At 39.8% G+C, this 23,292-nt stretch overlaps 1 protein-coding gene across 1 annotated transcript in view; it reads left to right on the top strand.

Moving 5' to 3' along the window:
* Positions 1 to 7,313: 7,313 nt before the first annotated feature.
* LOC308121713 (glutamate receptor 4-like) overlaps positions 7,314 to 23,292 on the top strand; it is a 138,911-nt gene continuing 122,932 nt past the window's right edge. Inside the window, 2 exon segments of the mRNA XM_080483130.1 lie at positions 7,314 to 7,663; positions 15,270 to 15,428. Of these exon segments, the coding sequence (XP_080339256.1) occupies positions 7,573 to 7,663; positions 15,270 to 15,428 (250 nt within the window). The 5' untranslated portion in view covers positions 7,314 to 7,572.

The following is a 23,292-nucleotide window of genomic DNA, read 5'->3' as shown; positions in this document are numbered from 1 at the left end:
ACTCACAGATATCTTAACTGCATTAGCACTTTCAGAATAGTGCTTAACTCCATTGTGATAACTGATTTCTGGATAAAACGTAAATTCCATTAAACATGTGTGTGTTAATGTCCGGATACTTAACTGTATACAGTAGTTTCATTTCAATGGAAACATCATACTATATATGATCAATATATTTTATACCTTTCATTTCTCAGATATTTAGACTCCACATTTACCTTAAAGTTTTTTTTGGAACCACTGTACTAACACAAAACTACCTGGCAACACGTCTGATTTTGCTGACTTAACTGTGTGTGTGTGTGTGTGTGTGTGTGTGTGTGTGTGTGTGTGTGTGTGTGTGTGTGTGTGTGTGTGTGTGTGTGTGTGTGTGTGTGTGTGTGTGTGTGTGTGTGTGTGTGCGTGTGTGTGTGTTACAGTCCATACTGTATATGTAGAATCCATATATCGAGACAGTTCTTTACTGTCTAATTTAGTTTCTATGTGTCACTATACACATGATTTGCATCAAGTAATTATGCTTTTTCTAATCTTTTGAGTTTAATCACACTGTGATGGACTGACGACCAGACGAGGGTGCACCGCAACCCTGGATATGATATAAGCAGTAGAAAAAGGATGGATGGATGGGTGTTTTAGTCCCATCCATAGTTATACAGTAACTTAAACAAAACCGGTCTGCTGACCACACTGTATGTATAAACCACTGCTGACACACCACTGCACAAGTGTTGGAAGGACCATTTTCACAGCTCATTTTTGTTTATACGTCAAGTAAATCGATGGAATCTGTTCAATAATGAGCTTTACTGGCATTTGCTGTTTCAGAACTGATTCCAGCAGCTCAAGCCTCATTCACAGAGGTAAAACAAATACTAACTCAGACCGTTTTCTCACTGTGTTTAACTCTTTGTTTTGGCATGCTTTGTGGTCCTGAAATGATACCAAGAATCATGTCAAACTCTGTTTTTTGGGTGTGTGTTCTTTTTCTGTTATTTAGAAGGGCAAAAGCATTCAGCACCAAGGACAGTTCCATATAGAACTATTGTTTTGAGCTGGGGTACTCAAACCTTGGCCTAGAAGGCCGGTGCCCTGCACGTTTTAGGTCTCAAAAGCCCCGTTTCCACAGTGCCCCTTGGTACCGGTGCCGGTCAGGTGGGGGTTGACTATCCGTAACCAGACCCGTATCAGTGCCGCGTTTCCATTACACGGGGAACGGTTTGAAATGTAGGCGGGGTTATGAACAGTTGCGTAATCATGCAGGATGTGATGCCATAACGGGAGGACATTTTCAAAAAAGTTTCCTGATTGCTGCAGAAGAACTGATTGGAAATGGCTGCTTGCTGGGAGAACAGCGGTTGTCACGGACCAATGAGCAGACGGCAGTGTTGAAGCTCCTCCCCCTCATATGGGGCCTGGTACCCCAAGTGGAGGGGTAGCGAGAAATGGTTACCAATGGTACCGGTTTAGTAACGGTTCTGAGTCAGTGGAAACGCACAACAACCGGTTCCGACCTGACCCGTACCGGCACTAAGGGGCACTGTGGAAACGGGGCTTTAAAGTTGCAGCACACCTGAATGCAATAAGGGGCTCATGATTTGGATTTTTTTACAAGCCAGATGGTGACGTCACCGTTAGATTGAGGTGTGCTGAAGCTGGGAGACATCCAGAATGTGCAGGACACCGGTCCTCGAGGCCCGGATTTGAATATCCCTGGGAATCCTGGGAGAAATCCTGACTATTCAAGACACCATATTGGAAAAGAAAACAATTATTTGTCTGAAAATGCTGCAGGGGGCTGTGTGTATCTGTGCATGTGGGTCATTCATGTTGTCTTAAGTATATAGACAATTTTACAAAAATTCTTAAAATTCCTAAAAACTTTTCAGCACTGTACTCTTAATTATTTTGTTTATTTCAAATGTTTTTTTTGCAGCTTGCTTTCTAATACTATTTCGTTCAGAATGACATCAGCCATTTTAGCTCTTTCATCATTTCTTTGCGTTGTAAGTATAGTCCATTTTAGTATTGCAGATGCAAAGAGCATATTCATTTTAACCTTTGACTATAATTCTATCCAAATAAATCTATGTCTGGTTTGATGGGTCTGTGTGTTCAAACCACCGCAAGCTCGTAATGTGAAAAGCATGTGCAGACATTTGAAACCCACTGATGTTAAAAGGACTCAAGCTGCTTGCTACAGTTTGTCTCCCAGTTTGAAGTTATAAAACAAACAACCTTGTACTTTTTGCTTACTGCCCTTCTAAGTACTTCAATAGCAGATATTTTTACAGAGACGGCACATTCACGTCTATGTAAAAGTATTCACCACTGCAAGCAAAGAGGATGCTTTTCATTGTCATCCCAGAAAGTAATTTTTGTTGATCCAATGTCTCCTTGATAAACATCATGCATTTATTGTTGAAATATTTATTTTTACTCACTTGCAACATTTGAAGATGCATATCTGTACCTTCTCTTCCTTACATTCCTCACACTGACTTGTTCTTTGTTTAAATCTGTCTCAAGGCAAATTAAGTAGAGATCAAGTTGCATCATGAAAGAAATACATTTGAACTCGATATGAATTCCAACTGTTCCATAAATATTGTGAAACTAAACGTGTTTCAAGGTGGAAATGATCACCTTAAAACACACCAGAGTGCATCAGAGTTGCAGAAAGCAGAAGGCAAAACACAAACCTCTGTGTGGTGCTCATCTTAGTAGTGGTCCTATCAGATTATATGGGATATTTGCAAAAGATTGCTTTAACAATGTCTTTATGATAACTGAAAGATGGACTCATGAGGGCATTCACTGGAATCAAATCATTTTCTGGTGATGTCAGCAGCATTTTCTTCAAAGGGTATAAACAAAATGAGTCTTTATTGATCCCTGTGCAGAAATCAAACCTTTGCAGGCACAATTATAATAGGATAGGGCAAAAATCTTCAACATAGTGGTTTGTTTTGGACCCTGAGACAAACAAACTGACATTATTTACTGCATTTATGTACTGATTCTCTTGATAATGGGATTGTTTTGTCTATTAAAAGAACTTAGAGGTTTATTCTTGATCATCGTAAATAAAAACTGTATAAAGTTTTTAATGCTTTACTTTACCAGTCTCAAAGCGCTTTATACCAGAGGTTCCCAGGCACTGGGCCGTGGACTGGCACTGGTACCATAAATCATTCCATGTTGGTCCGCAGAGCAAGAATCATTTTTATTACAATGTATTGAAATAATAGGTATTATGACAACACATTGCTTCTGTCCCGCCTCCCTCCTGAACTTGAGTTTTCCCCTATGGGTTTAGCAAGCTAACGAGTACAAAAGTTTCAAAAACAAATGTCACCAGAGAGTTTCTTTCTAAAAGGAGAAAGAGAAGAGGATGAGATGCCAGAAGGATCACAGTGTACTAAAAAAGAGAGGCTGCATTGAAAGGAAAAGATATTAAATCACAGGTTCTTCGCAACAGGTGACTCGCATCTGCTACACCCACTCAGAATAATGTGCAGTGACAGACTAATGAAGCCATGAAACCCTCAGAACTACTGTCACATGGAGACCGAGCGCCCTGCCTGAAAAGACGATCTCTAGGATTTTTCCACAGAGGAACAACGTAAGCAATTATTTAAGACCACCACTGGTCTGACATGAAAGTGGTGCGGGAAAGCAGCAATGTTTTTCCTCAAGGACACTTTAACACACAGAGGCAGGGATTCGAGCCATAGATAATAGGGCTGGAGAACAAACCCACTGCACCACCTGAACCACAGTCCAAACCTACAGTTGTGAGTCATGGTTTTACTATTATGATCTCTGTTATGAGACTGACTGAGCCAGCTTTATTGTTGACAAAATTTCACAAAAAAAAACTGTTCAGTTTTCATTATGTTGGACGACTTAAAGAAACATAAATTAACAAAATGTGAGACAGATTGGTTATCTTTTAGAAACTTATAAATGTCAGAGTGTTTTACTGCAACAACTCTTCTTTTATTTGGATTCAGTGCTGCTAGTTAAAGCTTCCATAACATCAGCCGATGCAGTGAGTAGTCCAATAGTCTTGTCTTGTAGAGTTATAGACTGTTGTTCTGGGATTTTTCTTCCCCTGAAGGATTAATGTGTGCTTATCTTTGAGTACAACTTTTTTTTTTTTTTAGACATTCAACCTTGTGCACAGCTAAAAGTTTGGCGGCTGGTCCGTCTCATACACACCAACATAAAATCCATCTCCAGCAGTGCTTCCAACAGTGTCTGGTACATAATTACTCGTGGAGGTTCTGAGGCAAGCCCAAACCTCAAAATCAGCACAACTTGAGCCGCGTGCAGCTTCACCATCTTCTGCAGTTCCAGCTTCAGCTGAATCACCCCGAGGAGACCGAGCTGCACTCACCCTTAATGTCTCATATCACTGGGCTTTATTTTAGCTCGGAGGACGCAGACCAAACTTTCAAATGAGTTTATTACACATCTCTGGAGACGAGCGATGATAAATTAGTGTTGTTTGGTCAAAGTGACTCAGTTCATTACGTCAGTATCTTAAAGGGACAGTACGTACCTTTGAGGGCAAAGCCAGCAGTTTTCCTGCGTTGTGCAGTTTTTTTTCTGATGAGCTAAGCGTACTTGGTTTGTCTTACAGATGACAGTAGGACACGGTCCAGACACCAATTTTGTTTGTGAACACATTAATGCAGCAAGGAATATTTCATGAGAATTATTTGGAGGAAACTAATTAGTCTTACTATTATGTGTAAATGGATCTGATGTAGAATGACTCTCCTGCGTTCACAAGAAGAATTTAAACATGTTCAGTATCTTTGTTGTACTATTATGTTAACATGAAAAGTATCAGCAGATTTCAGTTGGATGTGAAGAGATCAAGCGAATAATAACCGGCAAGAAAGTCCAATCCAGTGTGAGAGCGGTAAACTGCCACAGAGCATCAGCTGTAATTCTTCAATAAAATGACCTGCTGTACTTAAATTGTTTGCAGCGCTTGGTTAAAAGTTGAAAACATAACTGAGATCCAGAAGTGAGCCTCAGATGTGAACAAAGCTAGGAGACAGGAGATCACTATTATAGCAGGGAAAGCTAATATAACTATCTTATCGCTAATAGATTTGGTTTAGGGCTGAAACCATGTCATGAAACCATAAATTCTGCAATTATTCTGAAGACATTGTTGGTTATTCTGAAGAGATTTTGACAAATGTGCATCAAATGTGAATATTTTCAGGAAATACTCAGATTTCTTTACAAATTATTGTTATTTCTGAGTCACCATGTAATTATTTTACTGTTTCAGCCCAACTGAGAACAAACTGAGCTGCATGTGCTTGATAGTGGGATACATCTCTTGATGCACTTGGACCCATCATCAGTGATAGTACCTGGGGTCATTGGGTGTTTTGGGTCTTTCAACTTCAGACACCCTCACCCAGGCGACCCGACCAGGAGTGATCGGTTCCCGGCCCGTGTCCAAGAAGCATGAGTCCACGGTTTGTTCCTCATGATCCACAGCCATCTAGAGACTTTCTCAGCTGCCCCTGAAGCTCTACCGTTGGCCTTCCTATTACACGCTCCAGTGATGCCCAGGAGGTTGTAAGCTTTACATAGGGACTTGCCTGCAAAGCCATACCCTCCAACTTCGATCGGCAAACACATGGCACGCCACCCTTGTCTCCGGCACTCCTCCACCAGCTCGGCGTACTTTGCGTTTTTTCTCTCATAGGCTTCTTCAATCCTCTCCTCCCAGGGCACTGTAAGCGCAAGCATGACCACTTGCTTGGTTGTTTCAGAGACCAGCACAATATCTGGTCGTAGGGTGGTTTCAGCAATGGCTTCAGGGAATTTGAGTGGCATTTCCAGGTCCACCCTCATCTGCCAATCATGAGCTATCCCAAGGATGCCTGTCTGGGCTCTTCGGTGCAGCTTTGGGTGTTGTCCCACTCTCACGAATGCGATTTCTCGTCTTGATGGAAGGTGACGCTTGCTATGGTCGATGGCGCTGCAGATGGACTGTGCGATGACCACCTGGTTGTCCCGCCAGCTGTAACGGCCCTAATTCATATAGCAGTGATTTTCGTTTTTAATGACATATTAGGTATTGCTATTTGTTTTAATAATAGATATAGCCATGTAAGATTTTTTATTTAATGATTGATCATTTTTTAGCAATGTATTGCCTTTGTCTCTTTTTAGCTTTTTAGCCATGTGAGCAATTGCATTTTTTTTAAGACTTTTTTCATAGTTTTTGTTATTTTAGTATTCTAGCCATTTTATTCTTTTTTTCTTTTTAGCACTCTTAACTGTATCAATCTTCTTTTGGCCGTATTTAAAAGTATTTTAGCTGTTTTAAGGCTTTGAGCATATTGGTTGTTTCTCTCCACACATCTAACATACAGGTGAATCAACATCTTTGGCAGTGAAAACAGATGATTGTCCGAGAATTTTCTTTATTTGGATTTAATCATGATGTTGCCAAGAGGTGGATTTGAAAACTCAATGTTGATCACCTGCTGTGAAAGTACAAGGTGGATGGAGGTGACACAGTGGGAAAGGACTCATAGTTGAAAAACTACTGAACCAAATGCTACAATTGTCACCTGGAGTGATAGATATAACCTCATTCGATAGATGGTCTGTGTCTATGTGCCAGTAATAGAAAAACTGTTTATTTATATATAATTTCCTGAAGGCCACTAGGACCACATGTGGCTCCAGAGCCACAGGTTGAAGACCTCTCCACTATAACAAGCGAAAACATTTGAAGTTTACCAAATATGTGCATCTAAAGGTTATTTTACTGTCATGTCACCAAACCGATCCTCTTTTAGATGGATTGTGGCTGTATGTAGACCCATTTACTAACCGAGCACTTGACTCACCAGCTCTAATTGGTCAATTTACGCACCTTAAATGCGCAATGACTTGAGTATGAAGAGAACAGGGGGATGATTGTTTCTCTGATCGTGCAAGCCATCCCATTTGTATCGATTCCTGCCAGTATAAATAAAATCTCCTGTCAGAAATCAGATGGGGAGCCACTCTCCGCAGATCTGGAAGTTTTGGTGTTAAAAGGAGCTGCCGAGGACTAAGTCTGCCGCTCGGTGCTGCTGATGACAGACGCCCCTCCTATGCCTGCCCCGGTCGCGTAAAAGGCGCATGTGTGTTATTGCTGTGATGTTGAGTTGAGCCGCATCCAGACGCACTGGCCGCCGCTGGCTGATGCCCCCCTCTGCCTCCCTTCCTCCCTCCCACCCTCCCTCCTCATCTTGGTTGGTGTTGTGCGCAAAATCTCCAGCGCCGGACGGACGGACGCAGTTTGACGGCACAAACGAGCGGCACTGCGGGGGGATATCCAAGAAAGAAAACAAATAAATAAAAGCCCATCCAGGACAGACATGGATATTTAACCGGCATTTGATTCTTTTTTTTTCCTCCAAATCTTTTTTTATTTTTTATTTTTTAATTATTTTTCCACCTTGTGATGTTGCTCTTGCCCTGGGGGTGTTAATTAAACCTGCTCGATGTCTCACATCAGTTTATAACCGAAACAAAATGAGGATTTCTTCTCGCGATTGGATTCTGTTGATGTTCTCTGGCTTTTGGGGACTGACAATGGGTGCTTTCCCGAGCAGCGTTCAGATCGGTAAGTGTGCGCCGCTGCGTTTTAAACCCAACCAGAGGGATAAATCATGTGAATGAATCTGTGGACGTCCTGTTTGCCGCTTCTGTTCTTCCGTGTAACACCGCTCAAAGTGGGCAATTCGGCACATTTCTTAACCCGTTTTCCTCTGAAATTGTCTCATAAATATCCCATGCCGATTGAATGCTGTGCATGTTTAACACACACACCTAATGCGCTCTGTATCTGCGGGTTAGAGTGTGTATCCCAGTGCACTCCGCCACTGCAGCAGATCAGACCAGCAAAGTGTGTGTGTGTGTGTGTATTCCCTATGCAGACTGCCTGTGCATTGACTTGCTGTTAACACTCTCGCAGACCCCCGGTCCTGGCACTGCAACCTCACTCCCACAGGCCATTTACATCCCCACCGTTTGCCCTCTTTTCTTTTTTTTTTTGTTGCCCCTCCTCAGTTGCACAGTTTTTAAAGAATCCCCATATTCTCAGTCATCAGCTTAACTGTTTGTCAAGGGAGAGAATAAAGGTGATTTATTCTCCGGCTTTTTCCATTCCACGAGCAGACTCATTGACTTGTTTGATTTAAAAGCAGGGAATTGAAAGAAGGGCAAACTGTGACCTCCAGATGTTGATCATCCCAACCTCTTTCAAAAAAGATCAATCTTACAGAAAAGCAGTGTTTCCTCCTGTTATCCTGCAAATATCTGGGATTCTTGTTTTGAGATGATGTTTAAACCCTTTATTTGACTTTTGTTTCATGTGGGCTTACCCTCCGCAGCCCCCTGTGCATGAGGCAGAGTTGAGGCACATCACATACAGTCAAGCTGATGAAAAATGACAAGCTGTTCAAATGATTCTCCTTGTCCTTTTACGTCAACGCTGTACATGACTCCCCGGGCCCCTTCAGGGAGGTGAGAGGTCAGGGTCTGTTACAGAATAGCACCCCGATACATCTAAGGGCACTTGAGCCGGACTGGAGTGTGAACCTGCATCTGCAAAACTGCTGTGAAGCATCAGGATAATCATTTACTCCTGAATGAAGCGAAACTGCTGTGATTGAATTGACATTCTTTTTAAATGATCACCACTCTTTTATTATCATTTAGCGAACAGCTTTCCTGCCAATTATGGGAAACGTGTTGATGTAATCCCCATGTCATCATATTTTCCATCTAAGGCCTGGTTGACCTCTGGGAGTGTAAAAATCCACACTGTGCCAGCGATCCCTCGCCCGCGAGCCTTTCATTTAACATTTTATGGTATTCAGCCACAACTGCAACACTCTATTAGCCCCCAGAGAAGGCAAATATCTCTCCAATCAACACTTGTCAATTTCAAATAATTGCCACTGAAGAATCAACACTTATTAGCAGCGGGGAAATGTGTCGTGCACACATTGCCTGCTGCACAGGAACAAGTGCACAAATACAGTTGTGGCTAACACAACTCAAAGCTGCCAAAGAATTATTTGAAGTTGAGCTGGATGATATTATGGAAACTTGATTTCGAAGCGGACCAATTTGTAAAAAGGATTTGGGGGCAATTCTTCATGATTTTGTGTGCGTGTGACTTCTGTCCCATCACCACAAAAGACTGTCAAACACTTTTCAAATTTCAAATAATTGCCACTGAAGAATCAACACTTATTAGCAGCGGGGAAATGTGTCGTGCACACATTGCCTGCTGCACAGGAACAAGTGCACAAATACAGTTGTGGCTAACACAACTCAAAGCTGCCAAAGAATTATTTGAAGTTGAGCTGGATGATATTATGGAAACTTGATTTCGAAGCGGACCAATTTGTAAAAAGGATTTGGGGGCAATTCTTCATGATTTTGTGTGCGTGTGACTTCTGTCCCATCACCACAAAGACTGTCAAACACTTCCAAATTACTTTTTCTGAATTAATCGCAATTATTTGCACCCTTCTTTTTTCAAAGTGCTGTCATTTTGAATTTGTGTAGAGCATTTTTCTCATTTTCTTTATTGCACGTATTGATATCGTGATAGTGATCAATATGCGATATAATGTGCAGCCCAAATGATCACACATGGGCACCATTTGGAGAAATGTCCTCACCATGATAAATCTAATTTTTCATTTCTTTATGCATGCTCTGATTGTAATATTTAAAGGCTCTAATAAGGACGGAGCCTTTGATGGCATGTATTGAAAAGAGGGTCGAGGGCTTCTTTGATGAAAAGATAATCTATCAACTATGAAGAAAAGCCATAAAGTAGAGAAGAAGACGCTCAGAAATAGCCAGATGGCTTGATTCAATACATTCACGTGCTACTGAGATTTGAAGTCCACCTCGAAAATGATTGTTTCTGGAATCATTGGCAGGTTAAAAGGGTTAACCCTAGCCCTATCTTGAGGCTTCAACTCTTCAGATGGGATTTTCTGAGGTTACACTGGTAACACTACCATCTGGGATCCACTGACACCATTTCTTGCGTCACACAATGGAATGCTGAAGCTGTGACTATGGACCTTATTTGGTTAAATAAATAACACATACAATCAGCCAAAACCAATCTGGCACAATCACTGACAACAAGTCTCAGCTGAGAGTAAATGTGAATTGGATAAAGTTAAAAAAAAACAACAAGTCACCTAAGTGCTTCTTACATGAAGATGACGATGACAAAGGTAGCGTGACTCATTGTGGTCGGCATTTGACGCCATTGATTACATTCCTGTTTACCTTAGTTGACCAGCTAAATTGGGCTGATGGAGGATGCTAGTTTACTCTGCTGTGCTCTGACATCAGCCAAGCAAACCGGAGCCAGCTCTGACTCTGTCCATTCATTTAAAATGCGTAGGTTGTAGGTGTATGGATTTAGTCCAGTTTAGCCTCAGAATGCGTAATTTAGCCACATCAGAGCCGGATATTGACTGCTATGTGGTGGCCTTCTCCTGTGGTGGACTGGTGATCTGTCCAGGGTGTACCCTGCCTTAGTCTGCCCGTTATACTATATGTTGAAATGGTTCAAGTCACATCACACCTAGGAATTATTTCTGGTATGTGAAAACCCTTTGTCAAGAAAATGACCACATTTGGTAACTTGTGCAGCCCTTTAAGATCTGCTCCAAAGTAACAACTAATAACATTGAAGAAAATTCTACTTTCTGGGAAAAAAATTTAAACGTGGGTTAATTCTTGTGATAGGTATTACTCTTGTAGTATTTCTTATAAGAGCAAAATTATGCTAAGAATGTATGCTAATTGTGCTTAATTACATGCTGATGCAAAACAACTGCACTTTCAGTTTACTTGCATTTTGCTAAGAATAACGCCATGAGTGCCATAACATGCAAACCTGAGTATTCAAATTGAGGGTTTTGCGTGTTTTAGACTCTGTTAACATGAGAATGATCAGCTCGAAACCATATTACTTCCATGTTTTTCTGCTTGCGTTCGCCATGGAGGGATTGGATGGCGTGCTGAGGCCTCTCAAATGCAAAATGAATGTCATACCGTGGTGTTGGACATATTGATGAGAGAGGTTATCAAACATATTGGAGAGTAGCAGCACATAATTCTGAATGTGCACAAAATTGTGGTAATACTCCACAAATAGTCCACAAATAAATGGGATGGGGAGACAGGTGAGGAAATGCCTCTCAACACAATAAGAGTAGCGTCTCTGCTGGGCCATGAGCCAGCGTAGACATCCTTATCGAATACTTTAAAAACAGTTGCAGTCTTAAACGCACCTCCCATTTCCAGTTAGTGCACCTGATTGATGTAGTCATCCTAAATACTACGAAAATAACATGAAACTGCTTAAATATATGAATAATGCATCGAACATGACTGCAAGTGACTGCATATTTGAACCCATGTATGGTATGGTCCTATTTGGTGTACTTGTTTTTGGAAATACATTGTATTGTGGTAGAGTAGTACTCAATTAAAGGTTTAAGGCCAGTGTGACCCGTCCTCCTCACCTGGCAGGCTGACCCTGAAGAGAATTCTACTTTTCCTCCACCAAAATGGGATCCACTTTTCTGTTCATAAATCAGCTCTGCAAGCTGAAATCTCATTACAGCGTTGGAGCCGAGATAACAAGAACGCCTGTTATATCCAGTGTGGAGTAGTGGAAAAAGAAGGTTGGAGTAAATTCAAAAACCTGCGATCAGATGTCATTTTTCTCAATCGTCGGGTGGTTATGGGGCCACAAACTGCCGTGTTGCAACTGCCACAATCTTGGTGTTGGCAAGCGTTATGTCATCTAAGAAACTTAAGAGTGTGGGGCTATTTTGTCCTCAGTCTAATTCTGTTGCATTGAAATGAAAGTCAGAGGTTTGAATGAGTAGGATTTGGGTCAAAGCTGGAGTTAATCTTCTCTTAATCAGGAGTGATTAGAAAAGGATATACTTGAAATGTGCAGAGGGCATTCCAACTGATTGGTGGCCAAGACGTACAAAATGTTCCCACCTGTTTTTTTTTTGTTTTTTTTGTAACTCATGAATTAACTCCAACAGGGGAGGGGGTTCTTCACCTGTCAATTCAATAACAAACAAGCAGGAATTAGGTGCAAATCAAGGTTTGATGTACATGGCCAGATTTCATAGAGAAGAAAATATTCGCAAGTTTACATTTTAAAGGAGGTCACCCATAAGGAAGAGAACATTGGCATTTTGCTTTAAATGACATTTACAGTGTCTCATCCCAAGAAATATACCCTTAAGACAGCTTTTTGAAATGTGAAACAAACTGCTTTAAACCTAAAACACCACTGACATTTGCACAACCATGAATGGCTTAGTCGAGATCTTTGTATATGAACTAAAGTGCAATGCAAAAAGGACACAGGGAAAGAAAAGTCTGAGCTCTGATGACAAACTGATCCATGACACTGGAGCTGCTTGTGCATATCAAAACTAAATGAAAAGCTGCTTTGATCCACAAGTATATTTGCTGAATATTATCACACCATTGCGTTAATGCCTCTTTGTAAACCTAATTATGACTTGCTAGAGAAAATTAGGAATATGTTTAAATTTTTTGTATGCCATGCGTTTTCATTATTTATTGAATACGTTTTTAATTCAAATGCATCAATCAGATGAACTGACTGAATGGAAAACATATTAAATGATTGTCATCAGTGTATGCTAATTAGCATGGCAAAGATATTGCCTATATGTTGTCAGATAAATTGAATTCTTGCCACTAGGCCGAGTGATGATTAAAAAAGGACTTGCAGGATCGAGGCTTAAGACACATTTTTCAATCACAGTTCGTTGATACTTTGATTTGCTGGGTGGATATTGTTCCTTCCTAACAACCTACAATGAACGGTGCCTTGTGTCAACCTTTAATAGGATAGAGGTCACTCTCTGACCACTTCAATTTTGTGAAAACGTCACTAGATTTATCTGAAATCGTTTACAATCTCAGACCAAGTTTGCTCTCTCAGTATTAGCTGTAAGACCCTAATCATGACCAAGCAGGTAAGGAAACAACACCTACTGAGGATTGTGGTGTTGGCTGGTCAAACCTTTCCATCCATACTTATATATGTCAGAAATGGTCAAGAGCAACATTTAAGACATATGAGAGACACGCTTGTGTGTGCTTACTAAGGTTTCTAATTGGTCCAGCGATTTAGTGCCAGGTTAGACCTTTTTTCTTTCGTAGTCCAGTGTGGTAGATTTATGATTTACAGGGTAAATTTACTGTGTGCACCATTCAGTGTCTGTATTCCTGTCTCCCAGAGGATGAATCGTAATGATTTCTGTAATCATTTCGTCCTCCCAAGAGCCCTGTCTTATGGCTGACATTTTTGGTTCAGATTGAAACATCTGCATAAATTAGCACTCTAACATTTATTACAGATGTTCGTCTCAGCGGGTATTTGGATAACCTTGAAATCCCGGCTCTCTTCCTCTGAGTCACCAGTTTGCACGATTTAGATATTTTCCAGCTTAAACCAGTCTGATTCGAATATAGATAATTATCAAGCCAAACAGAACCATGAAAAGCAACCTATGTTTTTGAATGTATTGGTGATTGGAGACATAGAGGATAAAGGGCATTTACGTCACATTTCAGTGAGTCCCAATTTGAATTTCCTCCTATACCACTTTATCCAACTCAGAGTTGTGGATGGAATGAAGCAGATCCCAGCTGACTGGGTGCAGACAGGGTACATCACAGAGCAAATTCACATCAACTGGCAATTTATACTCACAAAACTATTCCCAAATGTATGTATGTATGTATATAAATATATGTATATAAATATATGTATATGTATATGTATATATAAAAACATTTTTAATGTAGGAGGAGCATTCAAACTTTGGACCATGTCACCATGAAGCACTGAACTATTATAGCCCCTATTCATGGCAAAGAAAATCCTGAAACAAAACACATAAAAACCCAACAATGTTATTTACGTCTTGACTTTAACTCTAACCCTATTCTAAGAAAATTGCCATTTTATGCATGGAATCTTGCTCATGTTAGTTTTATGGCTCGCAGATGCCTGCAGAACTGCCACCCTAACAGACTCTTTATTTCTGTATTTCTCAACCTTTTACAGTCAGTGACACACACACACTCATGTGTCATCATATGATTGAACCTCTGTTGAACAGGAAAAACACTCAAGTGGCTTCTTTTCAAGGTCGTTGGTTTAAACAAAATGCACATTATTTCTTGGTTCAGAGGACCTGTTGCCTATATTAGACCCTATGGAGGCTGCAGGTGGCAAAAGGCTTAGCTTAATTTGATGTGAGGTGAAAATGACTCACCATAGATGACTTATAACTCCTGAGGTGTCATTCTATTTAAAAACATCTTCTAGTGTCCTGCGGTGCTGGGCTTTTCAAAAACAAGCCAGCTATAACCAAATGGGTTGACTCCATTGTCATTAGATTTTTAGGGGCAAAATCTTGGGTGATATTTGGCCATTTAGATCCTCAATATAATGTTTCCCTCTTTGGAAATTCAATGAAATGAGCAATTGACCTTTAAAACACCATTCAATACATACGAGCAAGGAAGGAACAGAGGCCCCATAATGCGGATCATCTTGTGTTATGTACGTTCAGCGGGAAGCTGCAAGTGGAGGCATCCTTCATCTGACACCAGATGAGAATCGCCTTCAGGCAGTGGCACAGCAGCATTTCGGGTTCACCTCAGTCACCTGCCCTCTGCATGTGCCACTGCACACACTGGTGTGAATATATTGGCAGTCGCTGCTCTTTGGGTGGATCGCAGTCGGTTGGAAAATCCTGATGTATTGCCCAACGCTAGAATAAAATCAAGCTGGGTGAGTGAAAACTCGACAACTATTCTGCTCACATGAGCAATAAACCAGCAGGATAAATCTGTCTGAATAAGCATAGGTTGCCCTCATGTCAGTTTATGCAAAGATGTGCAATAATTCACAGTAAATCATTGTTTCTGTTGGCTCTCTTCTTTCTCCTTGAACCTTGAACAAAGAAGATGTAGGCAGAAAATCATTGAGTCGTTTTTGACGCATTGATACACGGTATTGGCTGTGATGGCTGATCCGTTCACAGCTTTATTTCCAGTTGTGTGAAAGCTGCAGGAGACAGTTTCTTATCAGTCATATGTTTCTCTCTCCTCAGGCGGTCTGTTCATCAGAAACACTGATCAGGAGTACACCGCCTTTCGGTTGGCGATCTTCCTGCACAACACCAGCCCGAACGCCTCGGAAGCCCCATTCAACCTGGTGCCTCACGTGGACAACATCGAAACGGCCAACAGCTTCGCCGTCACCAACGCCTGTAAGTCTGTCGCATGACTTCATGTGTTTTGTTGTTGGAACTCAGAATCATTTTTTTATTATTTTTTTTTTTGTCCTGCTGCTTTTCTTGAATTTTTGATAACACTTGCGCATTATGGATCATATCAGTTTTAAATAAGTAAACATTCTTCTACTTGGGTTCTTCCAATAATGAGTAACGTTATGTGTTCTTAACTATTTATTAGAATTACTTCCATTTTTTAATTATTACACAGATGGCTCTAATTTACTCACGATGCCAAATTTCAATTCCTGACATTTTGAACTTTCGCAGGGTTTTTTCAAACATTGCATTGCATTGCCATAAATGCAACACAATGAATTCTGAACTTTTGTCAACATGAGATGCTTTGATTTGAACATGTCAGGTTTCACTATGACTTTTATGTTGGAACTTTCTGGTTCGGGTCTCGTCTGAGCAGCTTGACCCGCCTTCTGTCGAGAAAAGACTTGCTTCATATTGTCATTGGGGTGTGGCGTCAAAGGACGTGTCCGAATCACATAGCTGTGCTTCTGGTGGAAAGATGAGTAAAGACTAGAATGGCTGCAGATATTTCAGAAAGCCACATCAGACCCATAACCAACAGTGACTGTACATCCCGCCAACTGTCGTTAAACAATTGGGTCTTCACTCGGAACAAGCCTAGTGCATGATATATAAACAACTTTACTTCCGTTGCTGTTTTCTCTGTTTTGGAGTTTAACCTGCCATCAAACTCTTGTGTGGTTGTATTTGTTTGGTTGTATTTTAAACACTTTCATGACCACAATTACCTGTGGACAATGTTGGAACAATACATTATACTGGCACTGGCGTTGATGCATCCGCAGAAGTTGCATCCAGAAAGACACCACCAACTATTTTGTAAAACGCACTCTGTTATTTTTAACTTTCAACTTGTTCGGGGATACATTTGCTTCATATGTAAAAAAAATTTTTTAGCCAAACTGGCCTTCGTCATACAGAATATCAGAAACATAAGTCCAGAACTTTAAATAACTATCATCCGTTCAGACCCAACAGTCAGTTTAATTGCAAGTTGCACATAACAGTATCAATGTAAGTGGCATTAAGGGTCAACTATGTTAAGATAATGGGTTTCATTCGAAGAATTCCACATTGATGACATATTTAGGTTGGCGTGTTCCCCGTCTGAACAGTCCACTGTTTGTGTGGCGGCACAGTGGATCTGCCACAACATGCCAGCAGGGACGGGAACTGTACACACAAACACCAATCACACACATTGCCATAGTTAGATCTGCTAACGGGAGTCGGCAGTGATTTTTTAGAGATTATCCCCGGGGAAACGTTTTCTTCTTTTCCTCCTCTCTTTCTCACTCTCATCTCAGTCTGAGGCCTTTGTGTGTCTGCAGGGTGGTGGACGTCCCCACAAAGACCATAAAACACTTGAGCCTGATGTCTTCTGCTATCTGTGGTGTGATCTGGTGTTAAAAAAATCAATGGCTAAATTAAGCAGTGAATGAAGTGCTTTTATGTGTGTTTGGTAATCGAGGGGGTGTCCTGTGAGTGAGAGGACAAGAGCTTTAAGACGTTTGTACTCTGTGTTCAGACGAAGATAACTGACTATTTTGATTAGTGTTTTTAAAGTGTTTTCGGTTGCTTTATTTCCTTTTTTTTTTTTTGCAATTTGCCATTATCATTGAGCTTTAAAATACATCAAGTGCTGTCAGTATTAAAATTTTAATAACATGTGACGATATTATTGATTTATCTCATATTTATCTGAGTTGATTTATGGATCATATCCCGAGAGGAAATATATAGCACCAGTTCCAAACAGCATAGTGCCACCACGGAAAAGAAAACCTCTATTACATCTGTTTGCGTGGCTTTGACTGCCTTATGACCTCAAGATTGAGAAACATTTTTGACACACTGGTATCTTTTTACCCTGCAAGATATATTTACCCCAATACCAAAATACAAGCTGTATCCCAATAATCTGTGCTGACTCCAAACAGCAAATAAGAAACTCTAACCTCCGCCTGTAACATTATATATCTGGTTTTCTCTGCGGGGATCATTCAGACTGCTGACCGAAGCATTCAGCTCAAATACCTTTGTAAATAAAACCGGCCCATTTGTAAGGTTCTGCCTGCTGATGACCTCTTATATCAAATTACAGGGACGAAATCTGCATTGATCTGTGAGCGGAAATGAGCAGAAGATAGAAATGTAGCAAGAAAACCTTGGAAAGTAGGTTATGAGCACGAGAAATGAATATGAGATGAAGAATTAAAACAACTGCAGTGTGATGTAATGTGTGTGCATAAAGTATAGTGAGTGCAAATGCGTTGTATATATACGCCTATGTAAGTATGCGGGGTCCTAATTACAATATGTTCAAAAGTAAACTATGAGCCGAATGACCACATTTGGTAATGTCCTGTAAACTAGAAATGGTATTTTAATGACAGCAACAGTGAATATGATTGGATCGTTTTGTAAAACCTGTGCTGCTTGTGTAAGATTTGAAGAATCTGAGGAAATTAAGACCCGACTGATATTTGTTGCCCCACTGGACAAGTTATATAACCTTTTCGCAAACCAATTTTTCTAGTTTTCTGTAAAACCAGCCGTGATAAGTTATGGGCAATTACAAAACACATACATATTCTCAAAATAACACATTAGTTGCAGGGCACTAGTAATTAGTAGAGTATATGTTTATTGTATCACAACTTGTGAGAATAGTGATTTCTATATAAACTGTGAAATATGATGTCAATATTGTTCATATTTTTGGTTTTGGACTTTCCAAATGTTTGTAATATACATGTCATTTATTGTTTTACTCCTATTAACTTTAAAATGTTATCAAGTAAATAAAGAAAAGTAGCCTTCAGCAACACCAAAGAGGGACAATCTCAATTTCGATGAGTGTCCTACAAAGGATTAACTTATATCATTGGAGATTTATTTACATTATATATTAAGGGAGCTGGAACAAGATAATGCCATCTTTAGTAATATAGAAAGACACTAATCCCATTTGTAGACATTTTCAGACTTTAATTTGTGCAGTTAGTCTAATTTTTATTTTTTTATTACATACTTTCGTTCATATTTTTCACATGTGAAATGCATAAAATAGTCATTTTAATTTACTTACAAAAGCCTTAAAATGTAATCAGGTAATAGGAGGGTGGTGTATGGACTAGGCTGCAGTGGTTAGCAGTGTTACCTTGACGCAATAATGGCTCTGGTTTGAGTTCAAGCTTGCATGCTTTCTATGGGAGGGTTGCATTTTCTTCCTGTTGGTGCATGGGTTTTCTGCAGGTATGACAGTTCCCGTCTACACAGAAAAAAACAAATAGACAAACAGACAAAAACACTCGAGGTTAATTGGTGACTTTCTAATTGCCTGCAAATGTAAATATGCGTGCCTGTGCTTGTTGGACAAAGCAGTATGTAAAAAAACAGATGGATTCGTGGCTGTCGTACAAAGTGTTAGAAAAGCCATCTGTATAGCACAGCTCACTACTTAAAGCAAATTTGAACACATCTGTAATGATCTGCATTCGAACAGCTAAATGTTTGAGGGTTTTTTTCACGGGGCCGTTAAAAGCACGCTGTCATTTCACAGAAATAAAGACACTTTAAGAGACCAAAACACTGAGGTTTATTCAACTACGCACAAGGCTCCAAACAGGGTTGTTGTGTTCATCTGGTCAATTCAGACCCCAAAGTGATGCAGTGAGACAAAAAGCGGCTGTTGGAGTAAGCAACGTTAGAGGAGAGCAGCAGCTGTGCTATTGTCGGAGCATGGGTGGGAGCAAACTGTAGATTTCCCGGAACAGAAAAAATAATATGGGGCTTTTTCACCTCTGGTTTAATGGCCGCACAGTCACAGGAAGTCAGACTGCAGCTCATTGATTGGCCAAGCCAAATCAGAGCAGAATTACATGAGCCAATCAATGGCTCTGATAGCTCTGGGCCAGCGGGGAATCTGAGATCGAACTACATTGCTAGTTTTCTCCCCCAGTTTTACATTTCCCAGTGTATATCCCCTTTTTCCTTTCTCCTCCTGCAGTTCAGTGTGTTATCAAAGGCCCCTAAGATAATGGTTATGATTCAGCAGAGCTGCCTCGGGACGTTTAAGGGTATAGCGTACAATTGGGGAGAGCAGATGAGAGACGGAGCTAATTTGTGAAGAGAGATTAGGCCATTCAGTCGCTCCGCGCGCCGCTGTCAGGAAGCCTGATGGGGATAATTGGAGGGAGGACGGGGACAAATGTTGTTGTATGTTCCCATTGTCATTGATATAATCATTTTGCGGACGCAGACACTGATAAATTCTGCTACATTTGTTTGATTTACAGTTTAGGTTCCTTATTACTCACAGTGGGGTTACTGGAGTTACTGCCATCGTACTTTGAAACAGAGGTACTGGAAAGTATAAGGTTTAGTCTTTTAAAACTTGCCAAAATTGTCACATTCAATATAATATGGACTCTTTTTTTTAACGACCGGTAAATGCAGGAAAAGTTTCTTACCTTGTCATTGAAAAAAGAGTCCATAATATATGTATTTAGAACGACAAAATGAACACAATTCAAATGTCACATTTAATAGTTTATGCAGCAGTGTTCTGTAATGCATCTGTGTGATCTTCTGTATAATTACATTTAAACACTGAAATAATGGTGGAACCATTTGTTAGTCCCTGTGTTGAAGCTGTGGTTCATTGTCTCTCAATGCTTGGAGGAAAAATTACACTTCAGCTTAACAAATAAGCATTAAAAAAAAATCAATCAATCAATCACTGCTAAATAAGTGAATAAAACAATAACTTGCATATAAATTCTTAACTTGTTAAATGAGATAAAGTTGGTACCACATGGTATGTGATTAGCAAAAATAGTTTAATCTGAATTTTGAGAGAATCTTTTATAGTTTTGTGTCCATCAGTTTTTTGAGAAGAAGCAGGCCGACAACGCCATACTAAAAAAGACTTCCAATCAAACTTTAAAGAATGAAAAACCATGTTGAAAACTTGATTTAATGACGTGTAACTTACTTTGTTTCTTGACAATTGTTGAGATTTTTATGTGTAAAGGCACCTTTCTTTAAGCTCGTCTTCGACTTTAATAACCATGTTGATCTTGTATCTGTGGTGAGTGAGGGAGGACGTCGGCGCCGTCGTTTGTTTGTCTGCACGCAGCGTCTCAGACACCAATTATCAGATATTGTGACTCATGAATCAATGCTAAAGAGGTCACAAAAGGATGACGTGTTCTTTTTATTTGGGTGAAATATTGTGTTTTCTCAGTTTTATAGTGAGGAGTTGCACTTTTTGTCAAACAAAACAATCAATCAGGTGTGAGTCAGTTTTTTGCGGGTCGCACTAAAAAGAGCTCTAATCAAACTTTAAAGAATGGAAACCTCGATTTCACTATGGCAATTATGTTTGTTTCATGTGCACCTTTTTTTTTTTTAAAGTGTCTGTATCCTCATTACTCGACACTTGTTTTTAGCATATGATAATACTTTTTTCAAAAAGTGTAACTGTTATAACAACCATTTTCATCTTGTACTTCAGATGATGACACAATAACACAGCTCAGTGTTTCACCAGTAATTGCAAAAAGAATTTTACTCAGGTGTCTTTTAGTTTTCCCAAAGTGCAACATCATGGTTTACTTAAAAGGGTTCCAATCAAATTTGAACATTTATTGACAATTAGCGACAATTATTTCTGTTTTATATGTAAATTAAAAAAAAACACCATGTAATTCTTAAGAAGATCTGGGTAATGATCTACTAAAAAACATAATCAAACTGTAAAGAATAGGAAACCTTGCAGACAACCTGATTCTTGTAAATTTGCAAAAAAAAAAAACAACAAAACATTCTCTTACTCTGCACATTTATTTGTATTCTTTTAAAAAATGTTAATCTTGTGTATTAGATCTTATAATTGTCTGTCTGCACACAGCTTCACGCACATCAGTGCTCAGGTATTTAGAATCTTTTGAAAGAGGTGAGTGATTGTTACCGGCTGACTCGGAGAAGAAAAACTGTCACAGAACGGAAAGCCTTTAATCTTACAAATGATGCATTGCTTGTCATTAACTCACTATCAGCTCTTTATAGCAAAATGAGACACACATTCATTTTGTTTGCAGATTTCAGTCTGTCTGCTTTTTTTCTTTTTTTTTCTAAAATGGTGTTAGCTAAGACTACCGTCTACGGTTGTGAGATGGAAATTCCCCGTCTCCTCAGATGTGTGGAAAGCTTGCAAAGAAAATGCCAAACCAACAGACTGCCTGGTTTATTATGAAATACCGAGCCAGCATGACGATCATTTCATGGATCTGTGCCTCGCTGTCACAGTGCCATTCCTGGTGATGTGCTGAAGTTCAGGACGGTCAGAGTGACTCCGTTAGTGCCTGCGAGTCCTTGAACCTGAAAGGCATCTTGACCGTTTGTCCCTTTTACGTGAGGAAAATCTCCCCTGAGACTTGAGACTGAAAGTCAATGAGAACGTCCAGGTGTTACAGACAACAGCCTCTGAACCTCGTCAGAGAAAATTGGCAGAAAGTCAAGGCGCTATGAACATCAGCATTGGTATTATGCTGAAGAATTTGGGATATCCCGTCTATTTTCAGCACAGCACAGAGTTTAGACTCGGGGGGCAAAAAATTAAAAATAAATACCACACCTAAGAGATTTAACATCAACAATACTTCACAGGATGATTCTCTAAGCACAGATTTGCCACAATGAAGGGGAATGAAAATGAGGATGAAGTAGGGAGGGGATAAAAAAAATGAGAGAAAAAGAAAGAGGAAGTCATCTTTCCTGGGGACAGACTGAAATTGTATTCATGACTTAATGAATACTGAGCTGAATAACAACACCCTGTAATGGATGTATAATAACTAAAGTAAGTAATAAGGTCACCTCGGAGTTAAAAGCAGGCTCAGACTTTTCACATAAAAGGATGAACAGACCAAAATTAACGGTACACCTCAGTTTGACTTACATCGCATTGAAATTCAGGCAGGGGAACTACAGGACGCACTTATTATTACATCAACACAATGCAACAATACTTTCTGCTTAAGCAAAGTTAAATGTTAGTATGTGCAATACAGTTTTTAAAAGTTTTAATCAAAGTTCCTCAAGATTTATACCCTCAATCTTGATGAAAGATGAGCAAATGCTGTACAAAGTTGATATTTATCTGGTGATGAAAATACAGAATTGAATGAAATAAAGCGTGATAAACGAATAAAACCGCGGGAATCACACAGTCTGTAGGATGCTCAACAGAGCAACACAAACAGCTGGTTCGGGACAGCATGTAGGCAAAGCCTTAGTTTACTCACACTTGAATGGGAGAGAAAATAAATGGTGAAATCATTATGTCATTGACCTTCGGCTCACCTTTGATAAACCACATTTGCTATTTCTGTGCACTCTAATTACAATGAGGGTTAAATTGAGACTCTGTAGGTCTTTGTTTGTTTGCCTTACCCATTGGTCTAATTATTATTATTTTTTTTGATTTCTTATTTTTTGCAACAGTGCAACATTCAGACTGCAAGCTTAGCTCCAATTATCCTCTCAACCTCATTACTTCATTAGCTAGACAACATTGTACGATGAGTCAGATCTAATTAAAAATGTCCCGTGTGGACAGTTGAAGCAGGTATTTGAAAATGTCAGCTTGACCACAGAATCGCCCCGATGGTACCTCTGCACCACCTCTGTGTTTGTGAGTGTATTACTGTCCGAGCAAGAACCTGATTCTAACTGTATTTTCATGAAAATTAAGATTTACTGGGAAAAAAGAAAAAAAAAAAAAGCTTGG

This window comes from Lipophrys pholis (assembly GCF_963383615.2).
Source record: "Lipophrys pholis genome assembly, chromosome: 16".
Taxonomy (NCBI): Eukaryota; Metazoa; Chordata; class Actinopteri; order Blenniiformes; family Blenniidae; genus Lipophrys; species Lipophrys pholis.
This window is presented reverse-complemented; position numbering and strand designations above follow the sequence as displayed.